The following is a 15,464-nucleotide window of genomic DNA, read 5'->3' on the forward strand; positions in this document are numbered from 1 at the left end:
TCTGCATCCAGCCCAGCAATGACCAAGCTGCAACTAGAAATCCCCTGGTCTCCCCCGCAGGAATTAGGGGGGTGCCACGGTCCTCAACCATGCCCTCCCTCCTTCCTCCTCCTCCCACCCTATTTTCTCCCCCTTTCTTTCTCCCCCTCCCCTCAACTGCTCCACAACATCTTAGAATGTAAACAATAATAATAAATAAGTAAATTTTTTTAAAAAGAGAGAAGTGAAGGTGCAGTGGGCAACTGGATATATGAGTTTCCAGTTCATGAGATGATGTCTGGGATAGAGGCTTTTGGGGAGTTGTCAGCACACAGGTACGAGTAAAAACCATACAGAGGGACTTCCACTCTAGCCATGGTAGAGTAACTGGTATCAGACTTGAGACTTGTCCTCCTGCTGCAACAATTAGAAAACTGAACAATGTATATGAAATAACTGTTTGGGGCCGGCCCAGTGCTCGGCGCTCCCGCCGAGGGTTCGGATCCCACATACAGACCGGTTCCCGCTCACTGGCTGAGCACGGTGTGGGAGCAATGCCGAGGGTTGCGATCCCGTTGCCGGTCCCGGTCCGGTACGGGCGCGACACTGAGGGTTGCGATCCGTTGCCGGACACGAAAAAAGACAAAAAGGAAAAAAAAAAAGAAAGAAAGAAAGAAAGAAAGAAATAACTGTTTGTAGTTATTGAACAATAGACAACACAGGACTATGACTGAGAAAAGGGAGAAAAAAACCAAAATAAGTCCTACCATCACCACAGCTTACTACCTGAAAGCACTTTCTAGATGGTAGCATATGGAGTGGGAACTCAAGCTGATCACGGAAGTCTTGCTCAGTTGAAAAGACAAAGATCAAAGTCCAGGGAGGCTAAAGCAGCTAGAATTTACAGAGTAGAGTACCAGAGAAGAGGAAACTATATAGAGAAAGAACTCAAAAAAATCTAACTATCCCCTTAATCTGTCACTGATTACTAAGCTACAAGTGAATAATAATTCTAGAGGGAAACTCCACAGGCTGGGCAAAAAAACACCAGGGAACGTTAAGCTGAACAATTCCCAGAACACACATAGAGTTGGGAGACGTCTGTGTTCCAATCAGTAAGAACAAAGAGACAAAAGAAGTCAGACCTTAGTAGTAGGGCTAACTAGCCAGTAAAGTATACTTTATATCCGGCCTAACAAAGCTTAAAAATAAGCCTCAAAAGCATCAAGCTGATCCACAAGTAACTGCCTACAAAACAAAATTCAATGCTCTTTAAAAGAAGTCAATAAAATCAAGATATTCAGTAAGTCACAATGTCTAGTATCCAATAAAGATTACTAGACAGATTAAAAAAAAAAAGAAAAATGTGACCCTTAACCAGCGTAAAAATCAATCAGTAAACAAACAAACAGACAAAAGAACACGTACAGGAAGAAGTAAAGGGGAACAAAGGTAAAATTCTGAGAAATACCCAGACAAAATTTAAAGATAAAAAAATCCAGCAAGAGTCACTGAAAAGAAATAGTACATGATGTGAGAAGAATCAAGAGAGTGTTGTGTCATGGAAGTGAAGAGAAAGTTTCAAAAAGGAGAGAGTGAACAAACAACAAGAAGTAAGACAGAGACTGAAAAGTGTTCACTGGATTTGACAAGAAGATACCTGTAATGCCTGGCCACAGCAGTTGCAGTGAAGAGGTAGCAGTTGAAGCCAGATTGCAAAGTGAATTGTGAAGTGAATGCGATGTGAGAAAGGACAACCATTTCTTCAAGGCAAGATTGTCTCTGACCAAGGGCAGGCAAATATGTGTATGTTTTACCTTTGAAAATATTTTTTAAAAATAGAAGGAATAAGTTCTAGTGTTCCATTGCACAGTAGGGTGACTATAGATAACAATAACATACTGTATATTTCAAAATAGAAAGAAGAGAGGATCTGGAATGTTCTCACCACAAAAAAATGATAAATGTCTAAGGTGCTAGATATGCTAATTGGCCTAATTTGATTATTACACATTGTATACATGTATTGAAACATCACACTGTACCTCATAAATATGTACAATAATTATGTATCAATTTAAGATAAATAAATTAAAAATATATATTCTACAACCTTCCTTAGCAATGTTTCCTTTCTTTCCCAGTCACATTTCTTTCTAACACATAAACTACTCCCAGTAAGAATTATGAAAGTAAAATTGCTACCAAAAAAGGCATTCAGCAGCTTCTGAACCTGGATATTGCTGCCCACTGTGCGGTACAAGCCCTCCATCTTGATCCCTAGGAAAAGAAAATCAGGTCAGTTTTGTTTATATAGCTAGAGCTTTCATCTCCTCCAGCATAGAAAAATTAGGTACTTGTGCACTGGAGTCATTTCAGACAGGAAGGGGTCTCCCTACTCTGTCCAAGTTTTCCAGCCCTCCCCTATAACAGAAACAGTCCTGAAGTATCTCTCCAAATTATCCATACTTTCATTTGAATTGTATCAGGACTTCATTAATCTGAATATAAGAGATCACACTATCTATAGTAAATAGAAGCATATGCTTAGGTGGATGGCAGCAAATAGCTGACAACTGTTTTGCCATGTCGGAAACAAGCTAGGGTTTAGTTAAAAAAGGAGGAAATATTAACCCTCAAGTTGCTCCTCAGCAGTGATATAAAGGAAAAGAGGACTGGAGTATGGCAGACGTAAAGCAAAAGGCCATTTCCTGCACTGAGGAAGACTGAAGCAAAATTTCAAAGAAAAAAGAGGCTTGGCTTATATACCACACCTGACATATTCTAAATATTCTGAGGGAAACCAGGCAGTATGATAAACCAGGAAGAATCCTGACTCCACATTTGCCTAAGTTTAGCTTTGCCCCCATCAATCTGTAAACCAATATGTATTGTGGCAGAAATTGAACACTTATTTATTTAGGATGAAACCATCATAACACTGCTTGAAGAGCACCAGGTACTATTTCAGAATACATTACAAACCATTTGAAGTTCTTTTTCTTTAAAAGCAGGAAACCACAAATTCTCCAAATATGCTTGGATACCACTGGTTTGGAATCTGCTGAAATTTTACAAATTGTGTCTAGTGCACAAGGTTTATAAACAGTGTGCATTTCTAAAATGAGCCCTGACCAACAGATGATATCATTGTTACTTTAGAGAAACTGTCCCAGGATAAAATCAAAGTGACCAAACAATGGCACAGCTATGGTTTAGATCTTACCTTTGGTCTCAATGATATTGATGCACTTCCTAACAAACTTGAACCCCACCTCATTCAGCTCCACTGTTTCAAGCAAAGGAAAGTAGTTAGATCCTGTTGTAATAAGCGTCACCTACCAAATATTTAATGATCATGCTAAGGGACTTCGGTGACAGAACTAGAGGTTTGGTTGCTCATCGCCAATCACCCTTAAATGGAATGATCCTTTTATTGAGGGAATGTTAGAACTTTAATTCTTATAACACAAAATGCTTTTATTTAGCCCTTTGCATTATGTCTGCTTTAGGCAAGAACAACAACAAATGTGAAACGTTAGTCGGGAGATGCACACAACTTCTATCATGTGCCCGCAACAGGAAGGATATAATGTGTTTCTCTATATTACCACTACTATCCCTACTATCCCCACAATAAGCTAAGATGAAGTGACTTCGTTAGTTCAATCAACAGACAGGGTTGAGTTCCTATTCACACAGAAGTGTCCATATAAAGACTTGCATCGATAGTACACATCATTAATGATAATGTTTACTATGATTAGGACAGCTGTTAGTTTATAATGTCAGTAAACTGAAAATTTGAGTGACTCACTTTCTTCCTGTTTCGTTATGGGGCTGTGGTAGATCTACAAAAGAAGAAAAACAGAAAGAGCCATTGCTATTGTGAATCACTACAGGTAAGCAGGGCAAATAATATTAAATCTCTTTCTCCAGATAGGCCATCAACATCATTAAAGACTCTAGGAATTTAACAAGAAGGGAAAGAGGGCTAAACAGAAATCATCTTCGCCTAGGTCCTAAAAAGCGATTTAACAACCCCTGAAAACTGTACTGGATTTCATACAGCTAAATGTAGTTGAAGTTATAGCCAATACATCTTAGACATTTACTTATGCAAATCTTGGAGCACTTCTATGATAGAGCAAGAAAGCATGAGAGAAAGGAAGTGGTTTTCTCATGGACACCTGGGTAATGGGCATTGATGGTAAAATTTAACTGTTCGCAACTTCAATCCCCCACCCCAAAGACTATTAATGGATGTTCCTCTGTGGAAAGGCAAGTGTCCACCTGAAAAAATCCATGTATTTTACCAAGATGTCTCTGAGTCATCCTGAAGCATGCATTGTGATAGCCAGGCAAGAAACCAGCAAGGACATTCTTGACTAGACTTCAAGTCTAGTCCTGGCTCCCCCTCGTTATGAAATCTTAGGCATGCCCTCTCCATTCTCTAGATTTTAAAATTTCTACTGGTAAAGTGATCAGGTTTGAGTAGGTGTTCCTGCAAGCCCTGATGTTCTTTGATACTTTAAGCAAAGGCATGCATATGATGTGTAAAATTAGTGGATTGGGGTATTTAGTAAAGCTGCAACAACATTAGCAATGATAGGTGGAAGGAAATGAGTTGCCATCTGTTAGAGTCTGCTTTAACAGCCTCTTCTTTTAAAAGAAAATTTTGTGCATATGCGTGCATGCCCATGAATACTTCAGTGAGACAGATTTCCGTGTCAGCCAGCCTTTGCCACCACTTTTATAAGCAAGAGATTTGAGAAAAGTCTGCCATAATCAAATTGGTGAGGAATCACATTCAGTGGGCCCATGTTCTAACATCATTCTCCACAAAAAGCCTTCTGTATCCTTCTTTCTTTAAAAACCTAATGGCAGAGCAAGTGCAGGAAAGGGAATTGAGAAATAAATGCCTTGCTAAAGCCTCCTAGCATCTTCCTAGAGAAACATCACAAGTATGTAAAAGTTAAGTGCCAGGTTTCTGGGAGGTGACAGAAGGAAGACAAGTCCTGGCCTACTTTCTGCATGGCAGTCCTCACAACACCACGTCTCTCCTGCTACCTTCCTGGTTGCTATAAATGCAATCTGGGATCTGGTTACTCCTCTTTAATCTTCAGGACAGTGAAGAAAGAAAAACTTGGAATGCTTTTCCCCTCTTAGCCAGTTTTTGAACTGAACAAAGCAAGGAGATAAGACTGTATACAAATACTCTTGAATCTCAGTAGTTTTGCACCCATCCTTCGATCAGTTAGGGGCAACTAAAAATAATATAGCACATTATGGTTTACAGAACAGCTTTCATTGATTTTTCAAAGCAATATTGTGAGGTAGGTAAAGCAAAAATTATTAAAGCAATTGTACTGAGAAGAAGAAAACTGAAACTCAGAGGTGAAGTGACTCACTCAAGGTCACACAACCACTTAATGGCAGAACCAGGATCCAAATTGAGGCTTTTGAAATTCCAACATCAGGAAGTTGATATTATTTCATATGCCACTAGAAGAAACCTACTAGAAAGATACTGAATGATTTCTGCCTGCTCATATTGGTCTCTCTATGACAATCACTAACCCTTTTAAGGGATTGCTTGTCCTTCTGTGTAACAGTGATCTAAATGGAGTGGTACATCTTGGGATACAGGACAGCAATGCCATTTCCTCCACCAGTTGTACCTTAAAGAAAATTAGCTGAGTTGGGAGTATAAGGGGAAGGGAGGGGGGCAGATAAATCATTTTGAATAAAAGCTTAATAAATTCTTATTCACAGCCATGGCAATTATTTCCCATTCTTCTATATGAGCACATATTCATTTCATAATCTGAAAAAAGGCTTAATTCACTTTTTCAAGAAGATTGTGGGCATAGCTACATAGTCTAATACAGGAGCGGGGAGCTGAGAGACCTACATCCTAAGCCCGGCTTTGTCACCTTCTCTGAAGAAGCTCCTAGACAAGTCCCTCACCCTCTCTGAAACCGAAGCTGCCTTACCTGTTAAATAAGAAATGTGGAATCAAAAATTCCTTTCAGCTCTTAAACTGTACATCTGAAGAACCATTTACTGTCTTAGGCCGACTGATACCACTCATACACTGGCCTATGCTGCTGAGGTCTCCCCAGTGTCTGAGGTAACTTACAGGTTCTTTCCCATCCATGGCTTCCATCCACAGCCTTCTGTTAGCTTCTGAAAGGGCCTGCAGAGTGATGGTTCCTGGCCTGAGGAAAAAATGATAAGTTTTAAAGTAGAAAATTCACCTGAGTCTTGTGATCTAGTATCCCTCTCTGCCCCGGGAGGTGTCCCACTGAGCAGTCACAGGACTATAGAATTGTAATTTTTCAAAATCTCTTTTACTCAGAATAGTAATGGGCAATTAGAGAACAGCAACTTTGGGAACCCTGAGGGAGGTGATATCTCCGTGGCCTCATGCCAGGGCCAGGCAAGGAAATAGGAAGGCGAATGTCAAGAAACCCCACCATAATGCACATCTAAATTGGTCCCATTGTGCTTCAGTCAAAATGAGGAAGGCTCTCCCTGGCTCTCTCTCTTGGAAGCCAGCCATTTGGCCTGGGCTCTAGGGGTGAGCATTTACATGACAGGCACATTCATCTGTCAGGAAATGGCTGTGCTCCTTCTACCATCTAGGATGTCCAGAAAGCAATTCTAGTTGGGAGGTATTCAACAACATGGAGACTGACTAAGCCACAGGAAGGAGGCCTTTTGGCTGACAAGCAATCTTATGACAAATAACTAATATTTACTGAATGCTCACTAGGTGCCAGGTTTTGTTCTAAGTACTTTACATGTATTAACTCATTTAATCTACCCAACAAGCCTACAAAGCAGTTACTATGGTAATCATCCCTATTTCACAGAGGAAGAAACTGAGGCAAAGGGAGGATACCCAAGGTCACATAGCGGGTAAGTGGTAGAGACAGGATTTAAATCCAGAAAGTCTGGCCCAGTAGCCACATTTTTAACCATTATACTATAAGGCCTCTTCTACATGGCAGATGGCTTTGCACCCAATTTTATTCTATTTACATGCAGACTACCTGCCATAGTCTGAATATCACCCAGAATTCATGCATTGAAACTTAATCACCAATGTGATGGTATTAAGAAGTGAGGCCTTTAGTAGGTGGTTAAGGCATGAGGGCAGAGCCCTCATGGATGGGATTAGGACCCTTATAAAAGGGCTTGAGGGAGTGGGTTCATTCCCTTTCATCCCTTCTGCCATGTGAGGACACAGCATTTGTCCTCTCAGGAGGATACAGCAACAAGGTGTCATCTTGGAAGGAGAGATCAGACCCTAACCAGACAGAGAACCTATCACACCTTGGTCTTGGACTTCCAGTCTCCAGAACTGTGAGAAATAAATTTCCATTGTTTATATATTACCCAATCTCAGGCATATTGTCATAGCAGCACAAACGGACTAAGATACTATCTACATCAAGAGATACCCCAAGTTGGTACATTGTTTATGGTCCTGTTAGACCTTCACAACCATAGTGGATTGAATTATGTTCCCCCAAAACTCCCTGAAGCCTGAAATATGTCCCCCAAGTATTACATATTAGAAACTTGGCCCCCACTGTGATTGTGAAGAGGGTGGGAAATCCTATCGTGGTAATTGAAAGGTGGGGCCTTGAAGAGGCGATTGGATTGTAGGACCATGCAGTAGTGAATGGATTAAAAATGCTGATCATGGGTATGGTTCTGAGGGCTTTCAAAGAAGAGGAGAGTCTGTCTCTCTTGCTCTCTCTGCTGCTCTCTCTGCTTCCACCATCTTGCAATGTGAGACCCCTAGGTCACTGTTGCCACCACCAGATGGGCTTTGGACTTCCCAGCCTCAGAAACTGTAAGCAATAAATTTCATTTCTCTATATAAATCACCCAGTTTTAGGTATTCTGTTATAAGCAACAAAAATGGACTAATACAACAACCAAACAGGAAATCTGGAATTCATCATTCTATTGCAGGCATAAAGTCTCCTTGCATTCTCTGGCTAGCAGCACCATTATGACAACCTTGTTTCTCTCATTCCTACTATGATAAGATGAGAGCACTCTCAGAGTCACAGAATGATAATGGCAGTGACAAGAGAGTTCAGAGACCTTGGGTAAGTCATTGGGCCTCTCTGGACCTCCGTATACACACGACGTGGGAGGTTTATTCCAGTACTGATATTCTGAGATTCCTGTTCTACCTGCCCTTCCATCTCTTACTTCATCAAAGCACTCCTTAAATGGAAATCCCCCAAATGATCTTTAAGCCAGAATCAACTGAAAACCAGGACTTGTTTCTGGGCACAGGATTCTTTCGAGATCACCTTTATCTAAGAAACACCCATCCTTTTGGATATATCTTATAGGGCAAGAAATTCTAGTAATATTTGTAAAGACAGCAACCCAGTTGAAACTGGCAGCCAGAAGGAAGGACAGCAAACAAAAGGACAACAGACATAAAAGCAAACAATGCAGACCAGATATGCTATTAAATCCCTTCTGGAACTCAGCTTCTCTATCTGGGAAGAGCTTGTATATGTCCTCTCTTCACCTTACAGAGATCTGAAATAAAAAATAAATGACTACTCAGGAAACATTTGGGGATTGTTGGGTGCTAGAGAAAGTCAAATTTAAAGAACAATATTGCTAAGAACAGGGTGAAAAAGTGAAAAAATACTAACTTCTAGTCCAAGCTCCTCCACTAATTACCTTTCTGACCTTAGACAAATCCTTTGCCCTCCCTGAGGTCTCAGTCACCCACCTGGAACAAAAAGGCATGTATATAATACTTGTATAGCATATCAGTAGATCACACTGATTAAAAGTGTGGGTTTTGAGATCAGAATGACTGGACTTGGACCCTGGCTCTACCATTTACTAGCTATGTAACCTAAGTTGCTTATCACTCCTCTGCATCCTTGTCTTCCTTTGTGAAATGGGAATAATAACAGCCCCTACCTCATGTAACTGTAATATGAACTAAAGGCAATTACACACTTAAGGGATTGAGAACAGTGCCTCGTACACAGGAGGTACTCAGCAAATGTTACCAGTCATTGTCATTATTATTACTATTATAATTAAGACCCTTCAAGCTCTGATGTACTATCATCCTGTGGTTTCAAATACTGGTAGAAATGAAAATTTTTTTTAAATGCTATCCTCCAATCATAAATATATATGCATTCAACATTGGGGCACCCAGATTTATAAAGCAAACACTATTAGACCTCAAGAGTAAGAAAGACCCCAATACAATAATACCTGGGGGCCTTAACACTCCTCTCTCAACACTGGATAGGTCATCTAGGCAACAAATCAACAAACAAACACAGGACTTAAACTACACTCTAGACCAACTGGACATGGCAGACATTTACAGAACATTTCACCCAACAACCACAGAATATACATTCTTCTCATCAGCACATGGAACATTTACCAAGGTAGACCACAAGTTATGCCACAAATCAAGTCTCAACAAGTTTTAAAAAACCAAAATCATTTCAGATCACAATGGATTAATACTAGAAATCAACAACAATCAAAACTTTGGAAACTATACAAATACATGGAAATTAAACAACATGCTCCTGAATGACCTATGGGTCAAAGAAGAAATTAAATAGAAAATCAAAAAATTTCTTGAAACTAATGAAAATAAAGAAACATCATACCAAAACCTATGGGATACTGCAAAAGCAGCACTAACAGGGAAGTTTATTGCAATAAATGCTTACATCAAAAGTCCAGAAAGACTCCAAATAAACAATCTAATGTTACATCTCAAAGAACTAGAGAAAGAAGAACAATCCATTCCCAAAATTAATAGACAGAAAGAAATAATTAAGATCAGAGCAGAACTAAATGAAATATAGGCAAAAAAAAAAAAAAAAAAGAAAAGACCTATAAAACAAAAAGTTGGTTTTTTGGAAGATAATCAAAAGAGAAAAACCATTAGTCTAACTAAAAAAGAAGACCCAAATAACAAAAAACAGAAATGAAAAAGGAAACATTACAACTGATACCACAGAAATACAAAGAATTATTAGAGACTATTATGAACAACTATACACCAACAAATTTGAAAACCTGGAGGAAACGGGTAAATTTCTGGACACATACAAACTACCAAGACTGAACCACGAAGAAATAGAAAACCTCAATAGATCAATAATGAGCAAAGAGATGGAAGTAATATTCAGCTGTCTCCAAACAAAGAAAAGCCCAGGACTGGATGGCTTCACTGCTGAATTTTACCAAACCTTCAAAGAAGAATTAATATCAATCCTTTGCAACCCATTCCAAATAACTGAAACAGAGGCCATTTTCCCAAACTAATTCTATGAGGCCAGGATCACCCTGATATCAAAACCAGACAAAGACGCAACAAAGAAAGAAAACTACAGGCCAATATTCTTGGTGAACATAGACGCAAAATTCCTCAGCAAAATATTAGCAAACAGAATACAGCAACACATCAAAAACATGACACATCATGATCAAGTGGGATTCATGCCAGGGATGCAAGGATGGTTTTATGTCAATCAATAAATGTAAAATACCACATAAACAAAATCATGGACAAAAAACATATGATCACCTCAATAGATGCAAAAAAAGCATTTGACAAAATTCAACACTCCTTCAGATTAGGTATAGACGGAAAGTATCTCAAAACAATAAAATCCACCTATGACAAATCCACTGCCAATCTCATCCTGAATGGGAATAAGACAACAGGAACAGGACAAGGATGCCCAGTCTCATCACTTCTATTTAACAAAGTATTGGAAGTACTAGCCAGAGCAATCAGGCAAGAGAAAGACATAAATGGCACCCAAAGTGGAAAAGACGAAGTCAAACTGTCCTTGTTTGCAGATGACGTGATCCAACATATAGAAAAACCTAAAGACTGTACAAAAAAACTCCTAGAGCTAATAAATAAATTCAGTAAAGTTGCAGGATACAAAATCAATACATAAAAATCAGTTGGTTTTTATACTCCAACAAGGAAGTAGCAGAAAAAGAAATCAAGAAAGCAAGCCTATTTCCATAGCTACTAAAAAAAAAAAAATCAAATTTAACCAAAGAGGTGAAAGATCTCTACAATAAGAACTACAAAACACTGATGAAAGAAACTAAAGAGGACATCAAAAAGATTGAAAGACATGCTGTGCTCTTGGATTGGATGAATTAACATTGTGGAAAGGTCCATACTACCCAAAGCAATCTACAAATTCAGTGCAATCCCCATCAAAATACCAATGACATTCTTCACAAAAATAGAAAAAATCCTAACATTCGTATGGAACAACAAAAGATCTCAAATAGCCAAAGCAATCCTGCACAAAAAATAATAAAGCCAGAGGCATAACACTTCCTGACTCCAAACTATACTACAAAGCTATAGTACCCAAAACAGCATGGTACTGGCATAGAAACAGACACTTAGACCAATGAAACAGAATAGGGAACCCAGAAATCAATCCACGTACTTAGAGCCAACTGACCTTGACAAAGGCAACAAGAACATACAATGGAGAAAGGACAGCCTCTTCAATAAATGGTGCTGGGAAAACTGTATATCTATATGTACATGAATGAAATTAGACCCATACCTCTCACTATATATCAAAATTAACTCAAAATTAATTAACAGCTTATATATTAAGACCTGAAACTATAAAACTCCTAGAAGAAAACATAGGGGAAACACTCCAGGAAGTAGGACTGGGCAAAGACTTTATGAATTAAGACCCCAAAAGCACAGGCAACAAAAGAAAAAAAATAAACATATGGGAGTGCATCAAACTAAAAAGCTTCTGTACAGCAAAGGAAACAATCAACAGAGTGAAAAGACAACCTACAGAATGGTTGAAAATACTTGGGAGAAAATATTTGCAAATTATGAATCCTACAAGGGATTAATATCCAGAACATACAAGGAACTCAAACATCTCAATAGTAAAAAGATAACAAGTAAGCCAATTAAAAAATAGGCAAAGGAGCTGAATAGACATTTTTCAAAGGAAGACATACAAATAGCCATCAGATACATGAAAAACTGTCCAACATCACTAGTCATCAGGGAAATGCAAATCAGAACCACACTGAGATATCATCTTACGCAAGTTAGACTGGCTATTATCAAAAAGACAAAGAATGACAAATGCTGGTGAGAGAGTAGAGAAAGGAGAACCCTTCTACACTGTTGGTGGGACTGTAGATTAGTACGACCTTTATGGGAAACAGTATAGAGGTTTCTCAAACAACTACAGATAGAACTACCATACAATCTAGCAATTCCAAAGGAATGAAAATTATCACATTGAAGGGAAACCTGCACTATATGTACTATTTATTATCAAGGATCTGTTTACAATAGCCAAGATATGGAACCAACCTAAATGTCCATTTACAGACATCTGGATAAAGAAAATGTGGCATATATACACAATGGAATACTACTCAGCCATAAAAAAGAATGAAATTCTGCCATTCACAGTAACATGGATGAACTTGGAGAAAATTATGTTAAGTGAAATAAGCCAGGCACAGAAAGAGAAATACCACATGTACTCACTCATAAATGGGAGCTAAAAAAATAAACAAACAACAAACACAATAACACGTTGAACTTTCAGAAGGAGAGAACAGAATTGTTGTTATTAGAGTGGGGAAAAGGGGGATGGAAGGGGTTTAGGGCGAAATTGGTTAATGGATAAAAAGAATGAGTAAATTTTGTAATGACAGATATGCCAGCTATCCTGATTTGATCATCACATAACATATACAAATACTGACAGTCAACTATGTCCCCTACACATATGTATAATCAGTTATGTTTCAATTAAAAAAAAAAGGTTGTCCTTTCTTCATGAAATAGAAAAAGGGACTCAAAGAGCCCTTCGCTCTGTGCTCCAGGAAACATGAGTACAGGTGTTTGATGCTTGCTGGGTATCCTAACTCTATTCCTTATATCACATTGACTAACCAGAAAAGCAGATATCATATCCCTCAGAAAGCTGCACCCACAGAGAGGTGCCTCAGCCCCAGTTCATTATTATATTTAATGCTCTATTTCACAGTATGTGTATTCTGCTTATAATAGACAATGGAAAAAAAGAGCACAGGCTTTGGAGACCGACAGACCCGAGTTTGAGCCCAGCCTTGCCACTTACTCTGTGACTCTTTTTGGGCAAAGCAGTTAAATGTATTTGGGTCCCAGTATCTACACCTGTAAAATGGAGTGGGGGGGGGGGGGGTTAAATGAGAGAACGTTTTTTAAATTGCACAATATGTTAACTAAAACCATAGGCACATTGAAACATTAATTCCTGAATTCTAGTCTCAGAATTCTTCAGCATTCTGGGGTAAGAAAAAAAAACACTTTTAAAAATAAACACCAAATTTAGTAACTATCATGCACCATGCATAGCACCAAATGCAAGAAGTTTAAATATAAATTGGTCCCAGGCCCCAAACTCAGGGCAAAATTGTTTGCAACTGCTTTGACCTGAGGATATTATTTGCAAGTAACTTGCAAATTTAAACTAAAAAGGAAATCAGAATGGAACTAGGCACAGAAAATTTTATTTTATTAAGCACCATGATGCTGCAGAACCAGAAACACTACATGTTCATAAAAAGGAAACCACAGGCAACAGTCATTTTCCCCTGTTGGGCCCGATTCTCTCAGGGAAATGAGTGACAGTCTCATGGTTATTGGTGACAATGTTTACTATCACAGCTCATAAAGCTTGATTAACACCATCCATTTTTAACAAAGAAATCATATAGATTCACAAATAGAAATTCTGAGGGTCAAATAATAATTTCCCAATTTCTAAACTGGGGAAGCAGACACTAGTAGCTACTTATTTCCAGATCCAAAACAATGCCTTATCTTTTAGACTATTCTTTAAGATCCCAGTTACTAATTGCTTTGTTCATATAATATTATAATTTACCTTTAAGTTCCTTTCTAGCAACCTGATCATTTTGCTAAATTCCATTCTATTATTCATTGTCTAACATATAGAAATAATAGATTGAAATAAAATCTAAAAACACATTTATTCACTGAATTTTGGATCAACCTCCCAACTACAAAGCATGCCTTTCTCCCAAATACCACCAAATGCTCTCATTTTAAAATCTAAACATTAGATTCTCCTCTTATAAAACTGTTCATGTTTAGGAAAAAACAAGAAGAGGGCACTGGAGAGAAACAAATGCAACCAAATTCGAAATTAGCAAGGCATAACTCTAATACCTCAGTGTTAATAATCAAACTATTTCCAGTTCACATAAATATCTGCAAAGAAGGGAAAGTCTGCATCATTTTTTCACTGAGTAGGGAAAAAAGAATCCCCAGTAGCACCACCAACACTCCATCTTGTCTGCTTTCCCTCAAAAATATGTGCCAATTCACTTGCTCTTTTACGTTATACTAGGAGATTTTTTTAAAAAATGATCTTTGTATCCTGTCCTTTTTGCAGCATCACCAAATGCTGACCTTTTGCATATCTAATAGCAAATTAAATCCTAAGAGAGACTTTTTCTGCCCAAAGCAGGAGAGGCAAAGCCGACTGAGCTTGCTTAGAGAAAACCGGCTCCAGGCCAGGTCTAATAGGGATCCCTGTGAAGGGCAGCCAGAAGAGCCAAGACAATGATGTCTTAAATAGGCTTGCTCATTTTCATCAACAAGGGATGATATAGGAAACTACAAGACCTACCCAGGCTCAGCATCTGGCATGTGGGGACACTGCCAATTCACACCAGTACATCTTACCTTTCATTAGTTTCTATATCAAAACAGAACCTCTTGTCAATAGACTCCGTCTTCCTTCTCACGCAGTACTTCAGGGTTAAGTCCAAGGGCCCCTGATATGAGAGAAGGATTAAGAGGCAATTTGAAAAAAATGCACAGAAGCTTCTTCAGCCTCCTACAGTGTCCTCAGTGTCACTTGGAAGGCATCTGTCAAGGCAGCAGGATCAATGTGTAGACTCAGTGAGAACCTTGTCCTTCAAATGGTACGTGCAGCAAGATGGCAGATGGTTTCTCCCTGCTCTAAGAATCAATGGCTGAGGACCAGGAGAAAATGCTCAGGGTAGTCCAGCGCTCTTTCTCAATCATGGTAGGTTAAATAGGAAGCTCGGTACATATCATCTAAGGGGAGTGTAGGATAAACGGACTGACAAAATGGCATTAAGTGTACAGAATAAAATTTTCATGAGGCCTCTAGGTAGGGAGGCTGCAACAGAGTAAGTAGCTTTATGAAACCTTCTTTAGAAAGTCAGGGGGAAGTTGAAAAAAGAAGCTTCCATTAAGGTGGCAGGAGGAGGAAGGGAGACAAACATTTCTATTCCTGGCCTCCAGACTCTTGAGGATGACAAGAATCATAAAAGCAATCTCTCCAGAGGTAAGGCAACAGTAGTGGAAATAAGCAAATTTGTGTTGTCAG

The 15,464-nt window shown here is 38.8% G+C and overlaps 1 protein-coding gene across 1 annotated transcript in view; it reads right to left on the bottom strand.

Annotated features, from left to right (window-relative positions):
• Positions 1-2,140: 2,140 nt before the first annotated feature.
• The window catches only part of OPHN1 (oligophrenin 1), a gene marked incomplete at its 3' end in the record, with an annotated part of 273,469 nt that continues 260,145 nt past the window's right edge, over positions 2,141-15,464 (bottom strand). Inside the window, exons 11-15 of the mRNA XM_008568858.1 lie at positions 14,792-14,883; positions 6,122-6,200; positions 3,797-3,830; positions 3,206-3,268; positions 2,141-2,259 (exon numbers count right to left, since the gene is read on the bottom strand). Of these exons, the coding sequence (XP_008567080.1) occupies positions 2,141-2,259; positions 3,206-3,268; positions 3,797-3,830; positions 6,122-6,200; positions 14,792-14,883 (387 nt within the window). The remainder of the gene's footprint in view (positions 2,260-3,205; positions 3,269-3,796; positions 3,831-6,121; positions 6,201-14,791; positions 14,884-15,464) is intronic.

Source organism: Galeopterus variegatus, unplaced genomic scaffold (genome assembly GCF_000696425.1).
Source record: "Galeopterus variegatus unplaced genomic scaffold, G_variegatus-3.0.2 Scaffold447, whole genome shotgun sequence".
In the NCBI taxonomy this organism is placed as follows: Eukaryota; Metazoa; Chordata; class Mammalia; order Dermoptera; family Cynocephalidae; genus Galeopterus; species Galeopterus variegatus.